Source organism: Camellia sinensis, chromosome 2 (assembly GCF_055761805.1).
Source record: "Camellia sinensis isolate YWXY chromosome 2, ASM5576180v1, whole genome shotgun sequence".
Classification (NCBI taxonomy): Eukaryota; Viridiplantae; Streptophyta; class Magnoliopsida; order Ericales; family Theaceae; genus Camellia; species Camellia sinensis.
This window is the reverse complement of record NC_138962.1, coordinates 24358320-24385929: the sequence shown is the minus strand read 5'-3', so window position 1 is coordinate 24385929 and position 27610 is coordinate 24358320. Positions and strand designations below refer to the sequence as shown.

At 34.9% G+C, this 27610-nt stretch overlaps 1 protein-coding gene and 1 non-coding gene across 2 annotated transcripts; one reads left to right on the top strand and one right to left on the bottom strand.

Annotated features, from left to right (window-relative positions):
* The first annotated feature begins 12016 nt into the window (after window positions 1–12016).
* Window positions 12017–17515, top strand: LOC114264692 (AAA-ATPase ASD, mitochondrial). Its single transcript, XR_014355796.1, has 2 exons — window positions 12017–12543; window positions 16660–17515. It is a non-coding gene; the product is annotated as an AAA-ATPase ASD, mitochondrial (transcript).
* Window positions 17516–19028: 1513 nt separating this feature from the next.
* LOC114264669 (bifunctional dihydrofolate reductase-thymidylate synthase) lies at window positions 19029–26678 on the bottom strand. The gene is made up of 11 exons (XM_082904256.1): window positions 26411–26678; window positions 23816–24330; window positions 23321–23720; window positions 23161–23205; window positions 22930–22995; window positions 21791–21852; window positions 21631–21705; window positions 21366–21531; window positions 21150–21273; window positions 20779–20885; window positions 19029–20629 (listed from the first exon to the last, which is right to left on the bottom strand). The coding sequence occupies exons 2-11, from the start codon at window positions 24241–24243 to the stop codon at window positions 20519–20521; spliced, it is 1584 nt and encodes a 527-aa protein (XP_082760382.1). The 5' UTR covers window positions 24244–24330; window positions 26411–26678; the 3' UTR covers window positions 19029–20518.
* Window positions 26679–27610: the final 932 nt, after the last annotated feature.

The following is a 27610-nucleotide window of genomic DNA, read 5'->3' as shown; positions in this document are numbered from 1 at the left end:
TTTACAACTCCAAAAGGATTATACTGTTACAAGGTCATGCCCTTTGGCCTAAAGAACGCAGGGGCAACATTCCAACGGATGGTCACCAAAATGTTTGAACCATTGTTAGGCAGAACAATGGAAGCTTACATCGACGACATGGTGGTCAAAAGCAAGGATGAGAATGATCATCTTAATGACCTAGGCGAGATGTTCCAGATCCTGAAGAAGCACAAGTTGCGCTTCAATGCGTCCAAGTGTGCATTCGGAGTAGGATCTGGCAAATTCCTGGGCTTCCTCGTGACCAACCGAGGTATAGAGGCAGACCCCTCTCAAATCAAGGCAATCCAAGATCTGGAGAGACCGAACTCAGTGAAAGAAGTGCAGCATCTCACCGGCATGGCAGCTGCACTCAACCGGTTCATAAGCAGGTCGTCAGATAGACTGCGACCATTTTTCCATGCCTTAAAAGCCAAGTTTGAGTGGGACGAAGAATGCGACCAAGCTCTGGAAAGCTTGAAGGAGTATATGTCTTCCCCACCACTGCTCGTTACCCCAGTACCTGGTGAAGAACTCTTATTGTACCTGGCAGTCTCTCAGCACGCAGTTAGCGCAGTATTGGTTCGTGCAGAAGGAATTCAACACTTGCCCATCTATTATGTCAACAAGACATTGCTGGGAGCCGAAACAAGGTATTTGCCACTGGAAAAACTGGCACTAGCCTTGATGATGGCCTCCAGAAAATTGACACACTACTTTCACGCCCACACCATAGTCGTCCTCACAACTTTTCCACTAAAAGCTTTGTTTGAAAGGGCAAACTTTTCTGAGCGAATTTTGAAGTGGGCAGTAGAGTTGGGACAATTCGACATCAAGTTCCAACCCAGGACCGCAATAAAAGCCCAATCTTTGGCAGACTTCATCGCAGAGTTTACTCCTGGAAGTCATCATATCTGCCCAGTCGACCTAACTGACACAGTCGAACTAGGGACGGAAGTTGACGCCGGAATAGCGCAACCCCTAGTAGAAGGTACTCAATCAAACTCCAAGGCAGACCAGACTAAGGACAACAAGGAAGAAACAAACAAAGGCTCACCAACAGTAAAATCAGATGACGAAGGGCAGACAGCAAGCATGGACCTTGAAGAAAACACCATTCTTGACCCCACGACATCATCTGACCCCTCCACGTGCTGGAAGTTATTCGTTGGAGAGATGTGGAAGCTCTTTGTGGATGGAGCATCCAACCGGCATGGTGCAAGGCTTGGCATAGTCCTCATCTCCCCAGACGGCCTGGTTGTAGAGCAAGCAATCAACCTTGGCTTCCCAGTATCAAACAACGAAGCGGAGTATGAAGCGCTTCTCGCAGGACTCAAATCAGCATGCTACATGAAGGCCACCGAACTAATGGTTTACAGCGACTCACAGCTGGTAGTAAATCAAATTTCTGGCGACTATGAAGCAAAGGATGATAGGATGGCCAAGTACCAAGAGTTGGTCAGAACAGAGATCAAGAAATTTGAAGTAGTAAGGATAGAGCAAATCGGCAGGGAGGAAAACAGCAGAGCAGACGAACTAGCAGGCTTCGCCTCAATGGCAGATTCCTCCAAACCTCATCCACTACTAATCGACTACCTACCTAGACCAAGCATAGAAGACCCCGAAGCCGAAAAAGTATGTTGCACAGAACTAGGCCCCTCTTGGATGGATCCCATCATCCTGTTCCTAAAAGACGGCATCCTACCAGAAGAGAAAAAAGAAGCCAACAGAATACGAGCGAAGTCGCAGCGATTTTGGCTGTCTCCATCTTTGGCATTATAGAAGAAGTCATTCTCAGGGCCTTACCTAAAGTGCGTCCATCCCAGCAAAGTGGAAGCATTCTTGTTCGAAATATACAAAGGGGTGTGCGGAAGCCATCAAGGGGGAAGGTCACTAGCTTACAGGGCCATTTCGTAAGGTTATTGGTGGCTATATATGCAGGCAAACTCAGAGAAATATGTGAAAGTGTGAAAAATGCCAGAAATTCGCACATCAAATACATCAACCAGTTAGAGAACTCCTACTATTGACTAGCCCATGGCCTTTCGCAATGTGGGGCTTGGACATAGTAGGACCACTTCCAACAGCACCCGGCGGCAGGAAGTTCTTTCTCGCGGCAACAGACTACTTCACAAAGTGGGTTGAAGCAAAAGCATTGGCATTAATCAAGGAAAAAGATGTGAAGAAGTTCGTCTGGCAAAACATCATCACTCGATTTGGCATACCAAAGGCCCTAATCTCAGACAATGGCACTCAGTTCGACGGCAGAATCTTCAGAAGCTTTTGTGAAGAATACAAGATAGAGTTCTACAATTCTACACCGGCATATCCTCAAGCAAATGGCCAAGCAGAAGCATCAAATAAAGTCGTCTTGGATGGACTTAAGAAAAGACTAGAGAAGGCAAAAGGCAAGTGGGCAGACGAACTTCCTCATGTTTTATGGGCTTACCGCACCACACCTCGACGATCAACAAGAGAGACACCATTCTCCTTAGCCTATGGAATAGAAGCAGTAATCCCACTGGAAGTTGGCCTCCCCACAATCCGAAGCGAAAATTTTGATCCAGACTTAAATGGAGAAGCCATAACATTGGAACTCAACCTTGCAGAAGAAAGAAGAGAAAGGGCACTGGTTCACATTGCTTCATACCAACGAGAGTTAATTAGAAAATACAACAAAAAGGTGCATCCAAGACAATTCAAGATCGGCGATTGGGTACTGTGCAAAGTAATGGGAAACACCTTGGTACCAGGAGATGGCAAGTTGGGGCCAAACTGGGAAGGTCCTTACAAAGTGGTTGGGTTAGCAGGCAAAGGGCCATACCACCTAGAAGACAAGGACGGCAAAGCAATCCCTAGGCCATGGAACACGGCCAATCTCAAGTTGTTTTATTTTTAACTTTTTTTTCTTGCAAACATGTGTAATTTTTTCTTTCTTCAATAAAACAAGCAATTCTTTTCAGCATAAGTTGTTCTCTGAAAAAGTTAGCTTTAGTAAAGATTAGGTACATTGCAAACATTGTTCTAAGTTGGATGGAAAAACTAACTTAGAAGTTGGCTGGAATAAACCAACTCTTTGTTACTCTTCAGCCGAAGTAAGGGTATGGCTGAAGAGTGGTTGGCTGGAATAAACCAACTCTTTGTTGCTCTTCAGCCGAAGTAAGGGTATGGCTGAAGCGTGGTTGGCTGGAATAAACCAACTCTTAGTACTCTTCAGCCGAAGTAAGGGTATGGCTGAAGAGTGGTTGGCTGGAATAAACCAACTCTTGTTGCTCTTCAGCCAAAGTAAGGGTATGGCTGAAGAGTGGTTGGCTGGAATAAACCAACTCTTAGTACTCTTCAGCCGAAGTAAGGGTATGGCTGAAGAGTGGTTGGCTGGAATAAACCAACTCTTGGTACTCTTCAGCCGAAGTAAGGGCATGGCTAAAGAGTGGTTGGCTGGAATAAACCAACTCTTAGTACTCTTCAGCCGAAGTATGAGTACGACTGAAGAGTGGTTGGCTGGAATAAACCAACTCTTAGTACTCTTCAGCCGAAGTATGAGTACGGTTGAAGAGTGATTGGCTGGAATAAGCCAACTCTTGGTACTCTTCAGCCGAAGTATGGGTATGGCTGAAGAGTGGTTGGCTACAAAACAAACTCTGTATACTCCTCAGCCGAAGTAAATATATCGGCTAAGGAGTGGTTGGCTGGTAAGCATTGTTTAACCAGCTAAAACCGGAATAAGAGTTCAAACAAAATTGTCATTCAAAACATTATAAATGCAAGCACTGGAATCAAAACCGGAATAAGAGTCCAAGCAAAATTTTCATTCATTGAAAAACCACTACAAAGAAGGGGCATAGCCCGGTTACAAGGATAAAAAATAATCAAGAGAAAAGTTCTTCAATTTCGGCATCAAAAGCTGCATCAACATCAGAATGAAGACCGGTTTCAGGAGGGAGCTCGCTCTCGGTTGCCAGGGTGGTTTCGATTGGAACCACGGTTTCACCTGGTAGTTCATTAGTCAGGTCTTCCACCATAGGCTCCAACCGAACTGACGGGTCCGCACTAACAACCGGAGTATCTTCAGAGATAGAATCTTCATCAGAATCTGAGTCTTCCAGAAACTGCTCTTGCATGGCATTAGCATACTCCACAAGGGAGCTCGGTATGAAGTAGGCTGGAGGGTTGAAAACCTCGGTCTGTGGATCGTGACCGAGCTTCTCAACAGCCGCCCTCCAGCCGCACTTGAAGAACAGCTCCTTGGCAGCATTGCATTGCTTGGCATAAGCATCCTCTGCCTTCATGAAGCCTTGTTTGCCGGCTTCTTTTGCGCTCTCCTTCACTTGGGATATTTTGGCATCTTTCTTTCTTTCGAGCTTCACCAGCTCGCGCAGGTACTTGTCCTTCAGAGCTATGGCAGCCTTCTGCCTTTCTGCTTCGGCCGAACTAACCAGTCCGGTCAGCCTGCTGTTCTCAGCTTGTAGCTCGGCCATTTGCTTCTTGATGTCTTCTACCTCGGCCGACTTCACTTCGGCTTCTGCCACAGCTTGCCTTGTAATTTTTCTGAGTTCCAGCACTTTCTTGTGAGTGTTGTAGTTTTTTTGAATTGCCTGGCAAAACAAAGACTTCCCATGAGCCGAAGTAAAAATTAAAAAACTAGACAGAAAAATGGACAGAGCTGCTTACCAGGATCATGGACTTCGTTGCAGACCGAATGGACTTTAATTCGATATTTAGCTGCTTTTGGTGGTGCTCCATATCCTTGGGGAGGCACACACTCTTGGCCAGGCTAAAGGCCAACTGGTGATCTTTTTCGGCGACAACCGAATCAACATCGAGGATATCTCGATCGTTGAAGCTAAGCTTTGGTGCCCAGCTGGTGATAGTTCGGTCGGCAGGCTGCGGTTGGGGGCTCGGTGGCAGAATCAGTGGAATAGCAGTCTCATTTTCTACCAAACTTGGTTCAGACTCGGTGGTTCGGGCGCGTTTGGTTCGGCGCGATGAAGATGGTTGTTGAGAGGGGAGGGCCACAACGGCAGGCTGCGTTTGGCTTGGTAACGTTACTTCGGGCCTACTTGTCTCGGTCAGAAGCGCCCTTAGTCTATTCTTCTTGGCCATTTCCTCTTCAGCGGTTAATGGAATTAATCTTATTTGTGGCAAGGTTGGGTCCGGCTCTGGGGCGTCTTCGAGAAGAAAGTCAGTTACTCTGGCTTTACGGCGACCACTGTATCGGTAGGTCGGCTCGAATTTCAGCAATTTGGCCCAACTACGTTCAGGATATCGTAGTGCGGCTCGCAAAATTGCAAGGTTTGGATAGCTGTATAACGAATGAAGGTGGGCAGAATCTGCGACGGAAGAAATTGTTAGTTCGGTTAATAGACTAACAAACCGAAATAAAAAAAATAATACAAGGAAAAAGACCGAAGTCAAATTACCAGGCTCTCATTTTTTCCAATTTATAGGTCGGCCAGGAATTGGGGCTTGAAAATCCTCAAAGTTCCCAGAGACCCAGAAAAAATCGTCGTCATTTAAGTCCTTATCCGGTGTATATTTAATTATCTTCTTTCGACGGCGGCGTAGCCTAAGGTAATAGACCCACCCATCTTCTTTTGAGCCGATGGAGTATTGATGGAAAATTTCGGCCAAGCCAAGATTTAGTCCGGCTTGGCGGTTTAGTTCGGCTATTCCCATGATGATGCGGTAGGAGTTGGTAGACAGTTGGGTAGGGCATAATCTGGTCTGCCTAAGAAATTCACAGATCAACGGTTGAACCGGAAACCGTAGTCCGATTTCTATGATGGATAAAAGGGTGAAGGGGACGAAGCCTTCATTGTCCCAGGGTATGACGTTTTTTTCGGCCAGGACCAGATGGACGTCATCAGGTATTTGGTAGTCTTTCTTAAATTCGGCTAGGCCGCCCGGAGTATTTACTAAATATCTATACTTCCCCATCTATCGTATAATTTAAGAATAAGTTATTTCGGTGCAAATATTGTGCTCAGTAGCTCGGTTGAGCGCACGCAGGAGTGCCTGGGCAACCTAAGTCTGCAAAGTAAAAAACAAAGGGGTTAAGCACAGATCATAGGACCGTGCTACAAATTAAAAGCAAGGTACAAGAGCCTTACTTCGGCCTTGTGAACTGGTTCTACCTCGGTTCATCAAAAGGTTTGGTAGCTCGGTTTGAGCAGGTTACTCATTAGACCGGTTCATCGTCTGGGGATAGCTTTCTGAGTTCGGTCTAGAAAATTAAGAAAGCTGGCTTAGCCCCGAAGGCCTAATTCGGTTAAACTTTGAGTTTTGTTACTTCGGTTGAGCCTCTAGGGGCAGCTTTCTGAGTTCGGTATAGAAACTAAGAAAGCTGGCTTAGCCCCAAAGGCTTAGCTCGGTTGAAGACTGAGGTTCCAAGTTTAATGTATTCAAACTTCGTTCGGTGATCTTATTTCGGCTAAGGTGAATCAGAAGGTTATTTTTTGAAACTGCTGTCATCTCTACAAGTTCTAGTTCGGTTATTGTCTAAAGGGATCTACCTATATAGGACAAACAGTATCCTAGTTCGGTTGCTACATGATTTTGGATCCAAGACTGGTTTTCTACAGAATAATTCATACACACATGAGTTCTACTGATTTTTTCATGAAAATACAGAAGTAAAGCAGAAATGGAAGAACATGTTTTGCAAAAATACAGTAAACCAAATGCATAAAGCAGATATGAAAGCAAAAACAAGGGAGGGAAAAGGGTTTGCTTACCAGATTGAAGGAGAGGGAACTGGAGATGGAGCAGTTGCAGCAATGAAAAGCACGGGCTTGGAAGTGAAGAAATGGAGGCACAAAGAGAGAAGACGAAGAATAGAAGAGTAAGTGATTCAAAAATGAAAGGATAGGGTTGTTTTGTGTAAAGGACAAAAGGCAAAAAGGGCGGGACTGTTCAAAAATTTCGTAGTACGAGGGCGGCGTGACAGCTGCCCCCAGCCTATCAGAGCCCGCCACGTGTCATTGGAAAGGGAAGCGTTACAGACGCTGTGATTGAAGAGACGGTCTCAGAAATAAGCATTCAGTAGATCGGTCCGTAGTTATTCAGTAGATCGGTCCAAACACACCATGGTTCGTGTATAAGAGAACCGAGATATAGCGCAGTAAGAGGAAGAACCGAACTACTGTTAGTACGGCCTACTCTGTGGCTCAGTATAGCCAGGTTTATCTCGGTCGTATGGCAGTTCGGCCGTAGTTAAAACCATCCCACTTGGTTTAAGCAGTGGGGGTGTAAAAGGATAAGCATTATCCTTTAGGAGTATGAATCCTAGGAGGACTCTGCATGGAGAAATAACAGTCCTACTAGGATTGTGCCACTCGAAACCTATAAAAGCTCACAAGCATCACCTTGGAGGAGGTAACATAACACAACATACAATTTTGCTTCCTGATTACACTGAGCTTTGTCTATTTGTCAAGTTTTCTGACTTAGGCATCAGAGAGGTTTCCGGCACACACCCGCCGGCTAGCTCATGTTTGTGTTTTCAGGTGACAAAGCGACGTCGTACGGAGGAGCGTGGACTTAATCAACAGGATTATACGAGGAGAATTATTTCTTCCCCGTACAATACACAAAACAAAATTTTAGTAAAACAATTCCAACAAATTGATGCGGGTTTTCTCTTTATATTTGTAATTAGTCTCTTATCAATTGATAAAATAAAAAAATAACTTAAAATTTAAGAAAATATTACTATCATGTTACTTTAAATAAACTTTTTTTTTTAATACAAGAATAAGGTTCATTGATCATTTTTCTTTAATCAATTATAAATGGACAAGATAAACTATGTGAACTAATCAAACTTTTACATTAAGAGGACAATGATTTAAGTCCTTTTTTTCACGTAAAAAATAAATTAATAAATAAAAGGGGTTTTGTCGCCAAAACACTCCCTTAGAGCAAATAAATTTTAAAAAAAAAGAAAAGGCCGTTTGATGTCTCAATCATGGTCTCTCTTAATAAAACTTTGGGTCAAGAATAAAAATTTAAAAGGCAATCTTAAGGATATAAGTCAAAATCTCCGCGTAATAAAATTTTGGATAAATTATCAATAGCTCTTAATAATTAGATTTAATTCTTATTAAGTCCTATTAAAAATAAATCTTGGTAAAATTGTTACTAAAAATAATTTTTTGTGACAATTGTCGCTAAAAGTTGACAATTAGTTACTTTTTTTTGTCATGATTTTTATAAATTATTCCTAAAATTTACAATTAGTGACCTTTTTTTATAATAAAAATTTCTCATAGTACCTATTAGATAATAAGTTCATTTATTAGGACCTGCACGTAAGTACCCCTAAAATTTTAATGTGTTAAGAATAAATTTAAAAAGTTTTTCTTAAAAAGTCCAACACATATTATTATTATCAAAATATTAAATTTTAAAAAAATATAACTTTTGATGTAGATGTCCATTTTTAATAAAATTAGTATTTTTTAAATTCTCTCATCAAGATAAATGAGATCCATGTTGATTATAAAATTCTTTAAGTTTTTTTTATTATTATTATCGAAATTAATGTAAACAGTAATAGTAACAGTAACAGTAACATGTTAGTCTGTTTGACAATCACTTTATTTGACAGTAACATGTTACTCTGGTAATATTATCTAAGAAAAAAAAAGATATTTTACTTTATCCTTATGTATTTTCTCATTAGGGAGTTTATGAAGCAAAATAAATTAGGCTGTACTTTTCACTAAATAAGAATTCAATGGAGAGATTTTAACTAAATTTTCCTATATATGTTATATATATTTACATAAACTCTTATATATATACGTAAGCTACCTTATAAAATTACGTAAGTTTTTACAAACATATATAAATTAATCAATAAAAAATTAAAAAAATCATAATTTACATATATTTATAAGAATTTATACAAATACATATAGTAGGCACTTTACACATCCCAACACTTCTCAAATTTAAGATAGTGTTTGGTAGGATTTTCTAAATATGATTTGAAAATTGAAGTTGTAAGTTTGTGAGTTTTGGAATTATGATTTGAGTGTGGAAAATTTGTTTGGTAAATGAGTTTTGAAAAGAGTTTTAAAAAGAGTTTTGAATTGAATGAGAAATATTTGATGTGATATATGATATTTAACTTATAACTCATAACCAAACACACAACTTAAAATTCTATTCAAAACTTATAAAAATTTTAAAAAATTCAAAAAATATTTTTTATTGAATATATAAAAATTAACATGCATCAAATGTAAAAAAAAAATATAAATAAATAAATTTTGTTTTGAACAGAATTTTTAAAATTAAATGTGAAATTAACTTTTAAAAATTATAAACAAACGTTAAACACAAATAACAAGATAGAAATATATTTAAAAAATACAAACACACACACCGTCTCAATTTCAAAAAAGCGTTTTTTGATTGGCCCTACAAAATAAAACAAAATCTTTTATTATTGCCATGTAAAAGCGGTGCTCTCTCCATTATTAGTGGGCTCTTTTGGAGGGCCCCAATACTAACTGAAAGAAAAAGAAGAAAAAAGGCCAGTTATTTGAAGTGATTTGATTTTAAAGGGAAAATTGGCTCTCAAAAAAAAAAATAAATAAATAAATAAAAGTAAATATTACATGGTGGTTTCTTAGCAAGTAAGGAAGGGGTGTGGGATCCAATTAATGCTCTACACTTGGCGCTCTGTTACATGGCGTACTTGCAATTGGCTAACTAATTAGGCTAAGTACATTGAGATAGTTTGAAATGTTCTATATAAATATATTTTTTAATTTTTTATGAAATATGAATTGAACATAGGTTAAGTTTGAAGTTTGAAGTGATGTGATAGAGAGATAATATGACTTAAATAAGATGAACTGACTTAAATAGGATAATGACTTTTTAACTTTTTGACTTTTTTAAATTATGACAAACAAAACTTAATTTTTTTTAAAAATTCAAAATATTCACTATGTTTGGTTTTAAATTTTTAAAAATTGATTTTTTTTATTTGTTGTTTTTCACATATTTTTTTTAATGAATATTTTTAAAATTTTAAGTAATTTTTTTTAAAAACTTTTTTAGATGCTTTTATTTAGATGTATCTAAAAAGTAAAATATTTATAAAAAATCAATAAATATACAAAAATACGAAAATATATTGAATTCTCGTAAAATTTTTTTTTTAATATTTTTGGTGTTTAGTAAATTTTTAGATACTCTTACCTAGATGTATTCCAAAAAGTAAAGTATTTGTAAAAAATATTTAAAAAATCAATAAATATACAAGAATATGAAAAATATACTAAATTCTCGTATTTTTTTGATATTTTTGGTATTTAGTGAATTTTTTAAATATTTTTTTCACAAATATTATACTTTTTAAGTATATTTATGTTATGTGTATCTAAAAATTAAAAAAATTGTTTAGAATATTAAAAAAATCCAATGAAAATAAAAAAATACGAAAAATAAAAAAATTCAATTTTCTGAAAAGTAAATTCTAAAAAACCAAACCAAACAAGCTGATTTATAGTAATTTACCCTTATTTTTTGGCTAAAATAGTCAAAAGTCAAAAATCCAATCACACCAATCTCTCTATATTTGTTTTTGTACATTTTTTCATAAAAAATTAAAAAATCAATTAAAATAGTCATTTCCCAAACACTCTCTAAGTTGTCAACATTTTTTTCTCTATACTTCATATCTACCATAAATAATTAAGTTTTTATTTTTTTTAGTTTTGGTATATTTAAATGTGGGTTTTACAAACTTATAACAATGGAAATAAAGGTTGCTACTATCTCTTCCCCCTTTTTTGATGATTTGAACTATTTATATTATAGGGTTCGTCGTGCTGATCATCTAACTGTGGCTCAAAATTTATGGAGACCTCTATATAAACATTAAAACGAGGTCTTATCTAAGTAATTTTTTTAAAGGTTGGGACTTTTAAACAGAAAATGTTTGGTAGCCCAAATTTTTGTGGCTCGAATGTGTTAAAACGACGTCGTTTTTGGTGTTTCGAGCCATGATTTTTCAGGCCACCTATCATTGTTGACTTTAACACAATAAGAATGCTTTTAAATTTTCTCGTCAATATTAGGTGATGGCCTAAGTAACTTAATGATTGAACCATCTCTGAGATTATCCATAAAAAAAAAAATCAAATTAATCAAACATCTATAACCACATCATAACATCACATTTGTTTTTTTAAAAAACAAACAACAAACGTGATTTTGATAATATAGACTATCTATATATATATTTTTATAAATAAGTAAGGCCTAATTATGTAATTATAAATATTTGATCAACTTAATATTTTTTCATGGATTATATATTCAAAAAATTTTATAATATCAACAGTTCAAATTATTAAAATAGACTTAGGATAAGTCCACATGCGACCTCATAGTAGTAAAACTTCATATCTTATATGAGATGAGTAAGAAATGTGAATAGAGTGAAATAGTAAGGTAAGATTTTTGAAAACCTTAAACTAGTTATTAAATAAACCTTATCTCACTAGGTTTTTGAAAAATTAAAACATTCTCTAATAATAATTTTTTTTAAAACAAGTTCAAATCATTTTTCTTATGATGAAATGGAAAAGAAAAAGAAATCAAAAAGAAAAAGAAAAAGAAAAATGCAAAGAAAAGCCAAGTAATAATTTTTATTTTTAGACAGAATCTAATTTTTTCAGAGCCTATAAATTTCAAACCAACCTCGAAAGTCGCCAACTACCAGTCCAAAGCTAAAGAACCAAACAAACTACTGACATTCTCTACTGACATTCTCTCTCTCTCTCTCTCTCTCTCTCTCTCTCTCTGTGTACATTCTATGTACGCTCTTCTCTCTCTACCATGATCATAGTTGCAGCAAACTCTCTCTCCTCACAAATGGCGATTTTTGGCACAGTTCTCACCCTAAACCAACTCTCTCTCTCCTAAAATTCCCAAAATCTCAAAAAATTCCATGAAAATCAATCCGATTTCCGAGAAAATGGATTCATTCAACATTGCTAACTTGAAATTCGAAAAGCCGAACGCGATCATGAGGTACCCTAGGGTTCAAAACATCACGACTCTGCTCCGATTCATCGAGATCTTCTTCCTCCTCCTCATGATCTCCCAACTCTCCACTCAATTCCCACTCTCCGCTCTCAAACTCACCGGTGATTACTTCCGGCGACTAACAATCGCCGTGTTTAGTCCCTGGTTCGTGTTCGTGATCGGAAACGCAATCATCATCACTTTGTTTCTGAAATACAGTACTAGAAATAGCAAAACGAGTTTCGATTACTGCGAAGAGTATGTTGAGAACAGTTTGAAGAATCAGATCGATCATGGAGTCGAGATCGAGTATCAGAGGAGAGAGAGTCAGTGTGAGAATTTGAAGAGAGAAAGTGGTGAAGAACGATGCGGCGGAGTAAGGCGGAGGAGTGCGGCGGCGACGAGTAGATGTGCGGAGAAGATGAGCGGAGAGGAGTTCCGGCGGACGGTGGAGGATTTTATTGCGAGGCAGCAGAGGTACCTGAGAGAAGAAGAGTTTTCAGCCATTGTTAGATACTGAATCCTCTGTTTTTTTTTTTAACTATGTTTCTCTTCTTTGTTGGGAATTTTTTTTTTTTTTTTTTTAAAAAAAGAAAATTACTTAACAGGGAAGCAGAGAAAAATAACTACAAAAATATGAAAGGATGGTGCAAGCAATTTTATGATGGATGGAAGTAAAAAGCTATAAGGATACAAATCTCACATACATCTCTTCATATTTGTATTTTTTTTCCCTGCAAAACTGATAAGTAATTTCCAAAAAGAAGAAAAAGAAAAAGTGCTTCAAGTTCTGCCTAGATTTTTCCCTATAAAGATATGGTTGTGTACAGTTCTAATCATTAAAGACTAGGAAGTTCTGTGTAGGCCATCTCCGATTCCAATTTTTCTTTTTTATTCTAATCTTAAATTATGATTTATTTACGCTTTCTCTTTTTAAATTCTGAAACTCAATAATTAATCATATTGAGTTTTTATCTTATTAGGATTCGATTAGTTTGAATGTGATATTTTATTAAATTATAAAATTTATTTTGTCTTTTTGTGGTTAAAATTCTTGTTAAAAAATTCATGTTTATCTCATGTCTAGCGAGGGCTTCATATTTTTTGTTGAATTTTTATAAATTTTTATTCTAAAATTTAAATGGAAGCAAGTCATTTGTGAAATATATAACATATTTATTAACATTTTAAGACAATAGTTTTTATTAATTTTTTAGAGTCGTTATTCCTATTCTATTTTGCTCTAAATATACTCATTTTTTTTTTGTCTTTTATTATACGTAGTTATATTAATATCTTTAGAATAGGAATAACAACTCTCTAATTCTTTTAGAGCAATAAAATCCTTATGTAGTGATCTTATTTGCATTAATCTCTCTTATCTTAGTGACAAAGTGCAAACGGTGTCACCAAATGAGAATATTATTACAATAAAAATTTAATAAATATGTTATGTGTTTTACAGATGATGTGATTTTGTGTAAATCTCTAATAGATTCCTAACAAAAGAGGTTAAGTATAACAAGATAATACTTAACCTATTAAAGTTTAAAATTCATGAGACAAAATGTAAATAGATCATAGTTTAATAGAGTTTACTGTAACTTATTTTATTTATTTATTTTTTTTGGAACAATTATACAAAATTTTATCATAGAAAGTTGTTGAGAAAATTTGATTGAGATATGGGTTAGACCTTTTTTAAGTCTCACAGGTTCAATTGGGATGTGGGTTGGCTTTTTAACGTTTTATTTTTTTAAAAAGTCTCGTTTGGGATAGACTTTTTGATTTTTTTGACTTTTGTGAGAGAAAAAATGAAATGATCATAGTTTGAATATGATATTTTGTTTTATTGGAATAAAAAGCTTATTTTGTCTTTTTGTGACTATTTTAGACCAAAAAAAAAAAACCTATTTTAACTTATGCCAAATGAAGGCACAATCTTCTTGTATTTAATTTTGTGCGATTAATTTATGTGTAAGAAATGAATATGTGTTTCTTCTTCTTTATATATTTATTTTTCTTTTTCTTCTTTTCTTTTGTTTGTAGTATTTGTTTTGTACCAATGATTCAAGAAGATATCAACAATGATAACATACCAAAGAAAGATTAATAATTTTGAAACTATGAAAGTAATGGGTTAGCTAGTTCTGAGTTAATCTAATTCACACACACAAAATGACACATACATACCTGATTATTAAAAAATTTCCAAAAAATATAGAACGTCAAATATAATTAGTTATAAAAAAAATAATGATATTTAATGATGCTTGCAAATTACACATGTATGGCTTTAATAAGATTTTTAATAGGAAATTTTAGTATCTGTACCATTGCTATATACATAATCTGTTTATAAGAATTGATGCATATCATCTATGGTATTAAATTATAGTTTCAATTTCAAAGTATATTTACATTGTTTAGATATTGAATTTGTGAAGGAAAAATAAACAATTACAAAAAATCTCCTTTCTTTTTCTCCTACAAAATTTTTGTATTTAGATCTTAAATTTGTGAAAATAAAAGAAAAAAAATTATTATCATGGTTCACAAATCTCTTTACAAACATTTAAACATGATAGTTTTAAATAAATAATTCAAATTCAAAAACACAATCAATGATGACTTAAATAGTAAAAAGTTTAAGCTCAAAACACAAAGAATTCTTCATTATTGCAAGGATATTATTGTAGAGAATCATATTCTACTTTTATTGACTTGAAATGAAGTATATATAATTAATAACTTACAAATATAATTACAAAATCATAGTTGTAGCTACATGAGTAGAGTAGCTTTTTTAATGAGAGGCTCCATTGTTTAACGTGTATGGCTAACCATGATTTTGGATACGTTGGTATAACTTTTGTTTTAAGTTCAAAATTGATGATAAAAAGGTAAAAGCAAAAGTATCTATTCTTTAATTTTTAGATTATCAACTTATTTAAGTTATTTTTATTTAATAAATTAAAATAAAAACGATCTATACATATTTTCAAAAAAATAAATAATTATAAACAACCTTAACAAACAATACGAAAAAGATCTTGTGTGGTCAAGTATGTATTTTGTCTATGCTCGTAGAAATATTGATACAAAATAATACAAGTCAACTCATATTTGTAGGTATGCTTTTCTGTTTTCTGATTGCTTATATTTTTGTGAGTTTTCTCGTTGTTTTGTTTAGTGGTGATGTTAAATTTATTCTCTTTGTGGGGGTCTATAAATTATTCTAGACATGCTTTATTATCGAATTCTTATAATTGATTTTGTTTTGCAGTATGAGTATCAGTGTAAAATGTGCATCTGAATATTTTTATAAATTCTTTCATTTGTACTTCTTGCTAGATTTTTTCTTTATTTGGTGTAAGTATTGGGTTGGATGAACTCTTATAAGTGCCGTTTGATTTTTTTTAATGGATTTTCTCCGGATAAAAAAAAAACTACTGATGAAGTCCATGGAAGTATCAGATGAAATCACCTTCTCATTCCTTGACTTCAAATTCCTATATGGCTATTGTCAACGATTATTCGTTCGCCCTTGTTAAGGTATATTTATAGTTGTATTAATTGATTTTTATTAGTGTTTAGGTTTGATAGATTCATTTTGAGATTGATTTTGGTAATTTAAATTGTTTACTTTTTAAGACTCGTTAAATAAAATATTTATACAAAAAATCAAGATGACTGTACATCAATAATTAAATCATATTTATTTTTAAAAAATAAAAGACAAATATAATTTTAAAAATAGTCATCAATTTTTTGTAATATAAATTTGATTTAAATATATAGTTATTAAAATCTGATCAACTTAATTTTTTATATAAATATTCTACTCAATAAATCTTAAAAAGTAAATATTTCAGATCACTAAAATCAGTCATAAAATGGACCTACCAAACCCAAACTTTCTCTCAAAGTGAAATCACAATCTCTCATAATTTTCTATTTTAACTTAGATGCATTTATTGTTGCGACTATTTTATTAACTTTTTGAATTTATATATAATATTTTAAATCTTCTATGCACACTTGTTACATCACCCTTCATATATATGTTCCACAATGACTTGAGAGAGATAATACCAATAGAGGAGAACAAAAAGAGAGAAATTTCACACTTTCAATTCTCTGCTCCAATCATTCACTTGACACCCCAAACCAAACTATGTTGCAAAACATGTTTTCAGAAGCCAACATGCCTTCTGCAAAAACAGTGGTTACCACAGCAGCTTCCATAGCTGCTTCTGCCATGTTGGTCCGATCAATCGTCCGCGATTTGGTCCCATATGAGCTCCAATACTATCTCTTCTTGAAAATCTGAAACATTTTCAAGTCTCTCATCTGAAGTAGTCTTGATCATTGAAGAATTTGATGGGCTTGTTGGGAATCAAATCTACAAAGCTGCTCAAATCTATTTGGGATCCAGAATCTCTCTCAATACCCATTTGTACAAAGTGAGCATACCGGAGAAAGAGACAAAGATTTCAACTTCCATGGCGAAAAATCAATCAATGATAGACAATTTCAATGGGGTTCAATTTAAATGGTATCAAGTCGAAATAGACACTGAATCCAAGCAAGCTATGTACCCGGATCAATACTCATATTCAATAAAAAACATAAAAACATTGTGTTGATTCTTATTTTCCTTTAATACTAAAAGAGACAGAGAATTTGAAAGATGGGAGAAAGGCTTTAAAGATACATACTTTGAATAATGCACACGCGCGGATGTACTCAGGCATGAGTTATACTTGGGATTCGATAAATCTTGACCATCCATCCACATTTGAGACATTGGCAATGGACGCGGAGATGAAAAGGATGGTGACGGAGGATCTAGAGAGGTATGTGAGGCGAAAAGACTTTTATCGGAGGGTTGGGAAGGCTTGGAAACACGGGTACTTGTTGTATGGGCCACAGGGGACAGGAAAATTGGGCTTGATTGCGGCAATGGCATATTACCTAAAGTTTGATGTGTATGATTTGGGACTGATATACATGACAATTCTGAGTTGAGGAAGTTGTTGATTGCAACGGCAAATCGGTGTATACTTCTTGTTGAGGACATAGATTGTAGCATTGTCTTGGAAGATGAAAGAGATGCAGAGGAGGAAGTTTTAAGGATGCTTCAATCTAATGAAAGGCATGCTCATACTATTAATATTGTTAAGGAAAAGAAAGAAAACCAAGCAAGTCCTTCTTCTTGTTCCATTTTGTTTCTTTTTCTTAGTTACATAGATCATCTTCTTGATCCTCTTGCCACATTCATAGATTTCATTCTTGGGCTTTTTTGAAAAAGGTTTTCTAACTGCACATGAAAGTCAATGAAAAGGAGGTTGTATGAGAGTAAAATGCTTTTTGATTTTTAAAGGTGAAAAACAATTTTCAGACTAGATTTGTCTATCCGGCCACTATTGTCACCATTAACACCTTACCACGACCACCACTCTACTAACACTACAATTGCCACCACCGCCACTACCACCACCTTCACCATCCTGCCAACACACCACCACCACAACTACTAGGACATCACTTTAAGGGTCGTAACTAAATAAAAGAAAACGTTTTTCTGCATATGACACTTTCCAAAAAATGCAAAAATCATACATACCATAGCCCCACCGTTAAATTTCAAATTTTGTTCCTCCTTATCCTAGGTAACACTATCAGGACTGTTAAATTTCATCGATGGACTCTGGTCGAGCTGTGGAGACGAGCAAATCATCATGTTCACGACCAATCACAAAGAAAGGCTAGACCCAGCTCTGTTACGCCTTGGCTGGATGGATGTGCACATCCGCATGTCTTATTGCAGCCCTTGTGGATTCAAAACCCCAGCTGCAAATTATCTTGGGCTCGATGACCACTCTTTTTCCTGAAATTGAAGGTTTGTTGGCGAAGACCATGGTGCCCCCAGCAGAAATTGGGGAGCAACTACTGAAGAATGAGGACCCTGAGAGTGTATTGCAAGGCTTGGTTGAGTTCCTCATAGAGAAGAAGAGGGTGGCTGGAGAAATGGAGACCAAAAAACTAGATCAAAAAGAAGATGATGTAGAAGAGATAGGCGACAAGAATGCAGAGGAAGAAGGGGAAAGGGTTGATGGAGAAATGCTAGAGACTCATCATTTAGATTTCTATATTCGATCACAATGATGTGATAAGGCAGTGGAACCTTACATAATTGAATGAACAATAAATCAAAAATTAACACATCACATCACGTCTTTATGAATCAAATTAGAACTATTTGAGGGGTTTCAAATATTTTCTGTTCTTTGATGGGACTCAAAATGAGGAGCTTTTGTTGAGTAATTCTATAAACCAAAAACTCAAAAAACAAAATAAATAAGTATGAGCCAGATTTAACATTTGTATCAGCAGACTCACTGGCCACCCGAATAATGAATGTAAATCACACATTCGTTTTCCTTGATATTTTTAGGTTCCTCTAGCTTTTTTTTTTTTTTGGGTCTCCGTCTGCACTACATCCCGTACTATATAATTATGCTTTCAAACACATTACATTTTGTTCTTTTCTATTGAGGATCGTACATGTGACTATTGCTAATTTCTGTATTTTGAGATTTCTATGTATCAAGCAATTTGGTGTGTAGAGAGAAAGAGAGACTTCGAAAACAAGCTTGTCCTAGACTTGGGTTAGAAGAATTTTATTCATATTCAGCTATATTTTACCACTTTAATTTGTTTGCGTTCATGTGATTGAACTTCAAGCAATAATATGATGCAAACTTCTATATATACTTAAAACATCTTCAGACTTTACTCAAATTTTTACTTTAATTTAAGTAGAAAGTTGAATAAAAACTATATTTAATATGAAGCACTACAATAGACAAACAAAAACAAATAAAGAGAATTAGGAAGAACTAAAAAAATTCAATCCTCAACCCATTAAAAGCATTTTGGGAAAAACAGAAACAAAATTCAAACCAAATCAAATTTTTTCTGATATCCTGGGTCTCCCACCACAACAATTGAGGTCATCAAAACATCTCTAGGTTTAGCAATCTGTAATAAAGAGAGAACTACGAAGAACTCATAATCCAAGTCTGTTCATCGGTACACTGGTATATGCAGCACTTAAAAAGGTGTAAACTTCATATAACAGGTCCAAACCAAACCAAACACAAAATCCTAAATCACCTTAGATCCACTATTTCTGTGTCGAACTAAAGGATTCTCAGTCCCTACATATGTAATAATTGGGTAATATCCCGTTAGCAGTTTTTTATTTGTACGTAAAAGTCTTTGCTGACAAAACCCTCCAGCAGCTGTGCCTGCATCATCAACCAATTTCAGAGAATCAATTTATTATCACCATTTTAGATATAGATGACTAAAATCAAATTCACACGCCATCAAAACTCAAAAGTTGGTGACAACACATAAAACTCAAAACATTTCCTGAGCACTCTAAACATTTTACACAAGGCACTGCAAATTCTTGTCTTTATGGAGACTGCAAAAGCAAACAAGTAGGAAATCAACAATACATATCTAACTGAGGCACCTTTCAGACAACATTTGAAGTCATAACATGGATTTATAGTCATTTTATTAGCTGCTTTGTTTGCCCAAAAACCGACAAGCCAGAAGCCCCGCCCCCAAAAAAACAGGATTTTCAGCTTTTTTGGAAAACATGGAACTTTTAAGGTTTCAAAAATGAATTTCAATTTGGTTACCAAAAGCCTAAAACAGCTGCTTTTCAATACCAAAACCCAACAGCTGCTTTTACAAAAAAAAATTAGGCGAACCCAGAGGGTTTGGGCTATATGATGAAATAAACATTTGATTGTGAAGGGGAGGATAAATTTTTGATGGTAGGTAAGGAAACTGATGATGTAAGCACCTTACAGCAGCCAGATAAACCATCCTGGTAGCAAACAAAATACATTGATATAAACAGTGCATAACTTGATGTTTATTATTCCTATTAATTATTTATACAATGAACTGCTTTACATTACTTGGGGGGCTCGTTAATATATGTGTGCAGTGGTGGTACGAGAAGAAAACGGCAGTGGGGTATGTGAGGAAAATTATTTATTAGTTTGGACTAACACCTCATATTTTTCTTGATCAATTATGGTCGGTTAAATCAATATAAGTAAGCATTTTCACCTTTAAAAGGAGGCATGGCACTTGTATATCAACCAATATCATAATGGTGTTGACAAATTAGCATAAAGGCCCATTTACATGAATCATGACCAAAACTTATAGCTAAAATCATAGTTGACTGTAGACAGCTATAGCATAATTTGAATTGATTAACATGATTTATGAGTTTCTGTGAGGCACTAATCCTGGAAGGACAGGAATGGAGGCAAAAAAATTAGGTACTTGCCTCAAAATTAAGAGCAGATATTGTTTTGACAAGAGGGAACAACATATCTTCCACATAGTAGTAACTCTACACCGCCATTTTCATTTCAATTTTCTGGTGAGGATCATAACACATGAGTTTAAAGTCATCTGCCACAAAGGAATCTATATCCTTCTTCTCAGGATTGATCTTCAAAATCTGCATGTAAAAATAGTATAATTAGAAGGGTGTGGAATAGGAATTCCAAAAACTATGAAAAGAAGGGCAAGTGAAAGGAAACAATACTTCTTCCAAACCGCAACAATAGTCAGTTGATAGATTACACTTACTGGAAAAGGTTTACTTACTGGAAAAGGTTTAGGTAGTTTCTGAAGCTGCTCCTGCAAAGGTCTGACATGAGTGCGATAAACATGAGCATCCCCAATAACATGGACAAAATCGCCTGGAACAAGATCTGTACAAATAAAAAGGAATCAAAACAAATTCTTAACACATAACCCAAAGTCAGGGTATATTTAATCAGACTAAACTACAGATAACTAATGGGTATGGTGGGTAAGATGACACTTTCATTCTTTAATTATCCAAGCAAGTTCTTTAACATGATGCATGCTAAAGAAATCCACGTGCATCAACACATCAGATGTGAGTGTGCCATAGAATGTTTACTTTTAAACATATGCATAGAACTTGTTATAGTGGTGTTATTAACACATACCACAAACGTGAGCAATCATGAATGTCAAGAGGGAATAAGATGCAATGTTAAATGGCACACCCAGACCCATGTCAGCAGAGCGCTGATACATTTGACACGATAACTCCCCGTTGGCTACATAGAACTGCACCCACAAATAAATAAAAAGGGAAAGAAAGAGAGTTTACTCAGACAAAGAGAAGTAATAGAAAAATACAGATGAACTTCTTTAAATACCTGAGCAAACATGTGGCAAGGGGGAAGTGCCATCAATTTGAGATCAGAGGGGTTCCAAGCTGATAGAATGATCCGCCGATCATCTGGTTTATTCTTAATCTTGTCAATAACATCTGACAACTGATCAAATCCAAGGCCAGTGTAGTCAGCATGCATGTTTGTATACCTGTATTTCACAAGTCCCACAGATGAAAAAATGAAGATAGTTCCATCAGTGAATGTGCAATCAACCAACTATACTTGATAAAGAATAAAATTCACCAACCTAGCACCAAAGTGTCTCCACTGGAAACCATAAACGGGACCTAAGTCACCTTCTTCTCTATCAACTAAACCAATACTGAAAAAAATAAAAAATAAAAAAATTCAAGTAAATTTGTATAGGTAACATTAGAACTAAACAGTAGCAATAGCTCTGTACTTGCCTATCAAGGTAGTCTCTGGATGCATTTCCGTCCCATATATGAATGCCCTTTCCCTGTAGGACCTGTTCACAACAAAAGCTATGCAACCCTAATACACCATAATATCATATATATGGTTCCATTTGTTTTGTCACATGGTTTGACGGCACAAAGCAATTATTTTTACGGACTTCTGATCAGACGAAAACAGATTTTAAAATGATTATAAAAATAGATAAAAACAAATGTACCATTCAAAATAGAGATTTCTTGAAATCCTGCATGGATGGTCCTTTTGGGATGTAAGTTAAATTGTAAAGGTTCTCTTCATAATGTCCAGACAATTATAAGCATCTACTAAAGAATTAGGCATCTCACACAAACTAGGGTTTTCTTTGCACAAACTTTCCTCATTTCTAGGTATGAATTTCTTGCTCTTTAGGAAATACTAACAGTGACCCTGTCTCAATGCTTGTATGAAACCAACTACAGAAAACATTGCCAAATAAAAAGCAACTTCAAGTTTAAGGACGTTAGCCTTGTAAAGCTACTCAACAAACAATTTACCTATCAAGTACAACCACACTTCAACAACATAACTGATATCACCTTCACATCATGACTGGAACCCCCATCCAAGAACATCCAAACATTTATCTGAAAAAAGAGAGAAGAAAAGTGTTCCCAAAAAATTCTAAGGCCACACATTATCTCAAGGTCCAAGAAGCAGTGATATCCTCCAACAGCCCTCTTGCATCTATATTAAAGAATTGTGATTTTACTTTACAATAGAAGCACATATAAAATCCATAAGGGAAGGTCCACATCATGATGCATGCATATCACAAGTCCCACAAATAGTCTCGAGTCCTCCAATTTAAGTTTCTAAAGTTCTCATCAGAGTTCTCCTTCAGCCTCAACTACAAAGTTGCATACACTTGAAGCTACAATACCACTAGAAGCATTTAATAAATCATCCATTTGAACTACATGAGCAATCAAACCCAAACAAAAAAATCTTTAAATGAACTTTTTGATTGAATGAGCAACATCATAAATAAGTTACAAAACCAACATGCTCCAGCCTAGTCACATTATGTATATAAGGATTCGAAAGGGAAATAAAACACATAAACAAAATGTTCAACAGCAGCAGTTACCTTAGCATTTGTTGAGCCGCTGATGAACCACAGAAGTTCCTCAACAACACCTCGCCAAAATACTTTCTATTTAACAACAATGACGGGACATATGTCAAATTATATGAAAGAATAACTAAACAGAATGTTGGGTTATTGAAGAGACTAATATAATCAACTAGCAACTGAAGAAGAAAAAAAAGAAGAGAAAAAAAAAAGAAAAAGAAAGACATAAAGATAAATTAAACATGCCTTAGTTGTAAGAAGTGGAAAAGATTTACGCAGATTGAACCGCATCTGTGGAAAAAATGGCAAAGAACATCAAATATCTCCATTCACAAGATATTTTTGAAATTGTCCTTCAGAATTGAAATAAAAAAGTAGTGCCCATGTGACATAAGTTTCACATTACCTGGCAACCAAATTTTGATAGAGTACCGGTCCCTGTCCTGTCATCTTTAGAAGTGCCATCAGAGATGATGTCTTGAACCAGTCTCAGATACAAATACTCCTCATGTTTCTCAAAAATCATCTTAGGCAGGAAAGAGAATTTCTTCACCTCAAACTTATCAAAATTCAAGTTATTATCAGATTTCAGACCATTGGCCTGACTAAGGGGTTCAATTGTAATATTCTTCACACGAACATAAGTAGTGAAAGAATAGCGAACGTTGTTTTCCACCAACGGGAAAGATGAGTACCATGGCAGGAAGACAGACATATCAACAGCAGGGATGAAAGTGTCACATTCAATGTTAGTCTCAATTTCCGTAATGTGGATGGCATCACAACCAGGAGCATTGAGGGCTTCCCTGCATTAGAAAGATTAATGAGCTAAAAACAATGGGGCGGAAAAGGAAAGAAAGAGAGAAAAGAAAAGGTCCACAAAAAACAACAAACTGCACACCTCAAAATCTGACCACCTCCGATAACAAACACTTTCTCAATTGATAGACAATAAGGAGATGCTGCCAATAACTCCAAAGCAGAACCAATGCTTCCACAAATCACAACATTCTCAGCAGTTGCAATATCAAAACTCCCAGAACGAGTCAGAACAACATTAAGGCGACCAGGCAGAGGCCGATGCTCCAGCGGAATGCTCTCCCAGGTTTTTCTACCCATAATGACTGCATTCTTTTTTACAGGATCTGATGTAGTCAAAGTAACATCCTTGAAAAATTTGAGATCAGAAGGCAATTTCCAGGGTAATTTCCCATCCTTACCAATACCCATATTTTGAGTTGCAGCCACAACAACTTGGTAAGTCCTCTGTGGATCAGGAATTGTATTGAGAATGCCATTAGGAACATTCACGAGGGTATCACCAGCCATTGTGGAATTAAAAACCTGGAAGAAAATTGAAAATGATGACTCACGACCGATATTACGCGACCAACTTTTGTGGAAGCGCAGTAGAACCTGATATTTATAAACAAGTAAAAAAATCATAAATTTTATCATCAGCCTTAGTGGGATTCAACAAGAAACCAACATGTAAAATGATGTCAGGGACATGGTATACTCTATGAGAAAACAATCACAACTTGATAACAATACACAATACACAACACACTCAACAAATAAAGTTGAGAATACAACAATATCCTTCAATGTACTCATATGTTACATGGACTCGGATATGAATATCGGGTGCGGATGTGTATTCAAGTGTCAAACCTTCATAAATTTAAATCTTAGGATCTTGGAATACATATCCACAATTAGATATGGGTACGGGGACATATTTTCAGATGAGATGTTGTAAATTATGTACAAATATACTAGAAATTAAATAGGATTTAGGAAAAATATAGGCTGTGTTTGGAACGATTTCCAAACTATAATTCTACCCACACATTCTAATATGATGTTTGGATAGGATGTTCAAACTATATTTCCACAACATTTAGAAAATTCTGCAGAAAAATCTGTGTGAGACACAATTTTCAAATTTTAATTTTTTTGAAATTTGGCCTAACCGGTCGTCCAACCAGTTGACCGGAAAAGTGTAATTTTTTTTATATTTTTTTTTGCAATTGACACATGTTAATTTTTATATATTCAAAAAAAATATTTTCCGAATTTAAAAAAAAAAATTTGTGAGCTTTAATAGAATTTTGAGTTGTAAGCTTTTGTATCAAATATCACATGTCACTTCAAAAATTTCTCACTCAATTCAAAACTCATTCATCAAACAAATTTTCCACACTCAAATCATAATTCCAAAACTCACAAACTCAAAATACAACTCCTATTCTCAAATCATATTTAGAAAACTCTACCAAACACTACCATAAAATTTCTATATCTAACTCATGTGAGAGGCTACAAATATTACTTTTATAACAAATGTAAGTTTCTTATTCTTCATGTATTGTGACGTATTAAAAAATTTGAGTGTCTAAATTGGGTATAAGTGTCAGACACATATCCCACACTCTTACCCATGTCATATCCGGTGGACACGGATACTGTAGGGGAAATATAAAAGTCCATGTAACATCAGTGATGCTCAATCACAACCTGATATGGCCTAACAAACTAATACACAGCACCAGATACAATTTTAGAAAGATGAAGCAAACCTAAGAAGACCCACATTAAAACCATCAAGTGACCACCAAAGACTACAAAAACTTATTATCACATATTTCTCCATAACGTATTCTATGTGCCAAGATGTTGCTTTTTTTTTTCTTTTTTTGGATCAGCAATGTGCCAAGATAGCATCTCACACATTCCAATATAATCAACAACAAAACCATTAATACAGAAGAAATATTGAATTTGCCAAAATTGTAACAATGTGCAAATTACAAGCGCACAGAGAGAGAGAGAGAGAGAGAGAGAGCACTACAAAAATGTAGAGTAATCATTAGCCCAAATCAACTTAAAGCTGAAAAAAAAAAAAATATTGCCAATTATAAGAGATTGTGGTCAAGGCAGGAAGAACCCAAAATCAAATTTTACAGCCAACATGGTATGAATGTATACAAAACCTTAAACCAAAGAAAGTCACAAATGGGAGGTCAGGTAGAACACACTCCTTATAACCAGTGATCATTCTTCTATTGGGTCTTTCACTTGCAAAAAAAGGTTGCCAGTCTTAATAGGGGTGGCACTGGCACTCTCAAATGAAAATTCTTTGTTTCCCCTTTTTTTTCAATCACACCCCAACACAAACCCACCTTAAACACAGTATTTGGAGGCAAACTGAAACAATGAGTTCCTAGGGAAAGACCTAAAATCATCTATGACTAAGAAATTGCTTCTTCTAGGGTCAGATTCTTTGGATTTCTCTTCTTGATGTTCAACCAAAAACCACAAAACCCAGAACAAGTACACATGCAATGCTTAAATACATACAAAGCTAAACCCAAATCAGTGATAGAAATTAATTGAACAAAGGACTAGATAAGAGATGCGAAAAACAGAAAATAAATACAGACATTCAAAATTTCAAAAGATATCGAAATGGGGTTAAAAATAAATAAATTACCGATCGGAGAGGGAAAAGCGTTTCGTACGAAATCTTGGACCGTTTTCGAAGGCGAAATTTGGAGATATCGGATTGAGTAGAGAGAATTGGGGAAGAAATTAGGGTTTGGATAGAAGTGTGAGTGGTTCAGTCGTTGAGCATTTGTGAGTTTGGAGTCGAAGAAAAGGACTGTGTAGCCGCATCAATCCCTACCCTCTCTCGTCAAATAGAGAGAGAGGGCGAAGAAAACAAAAACGCGGAGTATCGCCAAGGTGATTGTTGAAATACTGAAATGCCCTTGGTTGGTTATGGATTTACCAACCTAACAAACAAACAAAATTTATAGAGCATGTTTGGTTTGTCTCTTAGGCTAGGATTGGTATCTCCAAATAAGTTAAAAAGTCAAAAAATTACTATTCTATTTAAGTTATATTATGTTATTTAAGTCACATTACTTCTCTATCACATTACTTCAAATTCAATCCATATTTCATAAAAAGTCAAATAGTACAATTATTTAGAACATTTCAAACAACCCCTTAAATCATGTTTTTGAAGAAAATTTTTTAAAAATATGTTTGGTTGAAAGTTTTTAGAAAAAAATTTCAAAATTATTTTTCCTCTCTATTACACATTAATTAATTATTATTTTTTTCTCTCTTTTCTTCTTATCAATCATTTTTTTCTTTCTATTCAGTTATAAAAAAAAATATTAAATCATTATAAACTCCAAACTTCAAAATTATTTTCAAAATATAAAATCATACAAATTTTTAAATTTTCTAAACTCTTTTTAAAACAATATTTCAAAACAAAAACCAAGCAATGTCTTAGATTTTTTAATTATTTTTCTTCTATTATTTATTACAAAAACTACCAAAATTGTTAATATATAAAAATAAATTCCAAAAAAATGTTTTCAATAAAATATTTTTTATTTTTGATTCCTTGAAACTGATGTAATAATTTTTATATAGGTGGTGGTGATGGCAACAACAACAATAGTGGTGATGACAATGTTAATATAATAACATTGATAAGAGTTTAGATTAAAAACGTTTTTTACTTACTTTTTATTATTTATTACAAAAACTACCAAAATTGCTAATATATAAAAATAAATTTCAAAAAAGTGTTTTCAATAAAATATTTTTTATGTTTGCTTCCTTGAAACTACTGTAATAATTTTTATATAAGTGGTGGTGGTAGCAACAGCAACAA

Excerpts from the sequence above, each read along its gene's own strand:
- LOC114264669 (XM_082904256.1), bottom strand. The coding sequence starts at position 24,243 with ATGGCTGGTGATACCCTCGTGAATGTTCCTAATGGCATTCTCAATACA. Across the intron at positions 21,274-21,365 it reads CTTGCCACATGTTTGCTCAG|TTCTATGTAGCCAACGGGGA; the intron begins GTATTTAAAGAA and ends TTGTGGGTGCAG. Across the intron at positions 20,886-21,149 it reads CATGATTGCTCACGTTTGTG|ATCTTGTTCCAGGCGATTTT; the intron begins GTATGTGTTAAT and ends TTATTTGTACAG.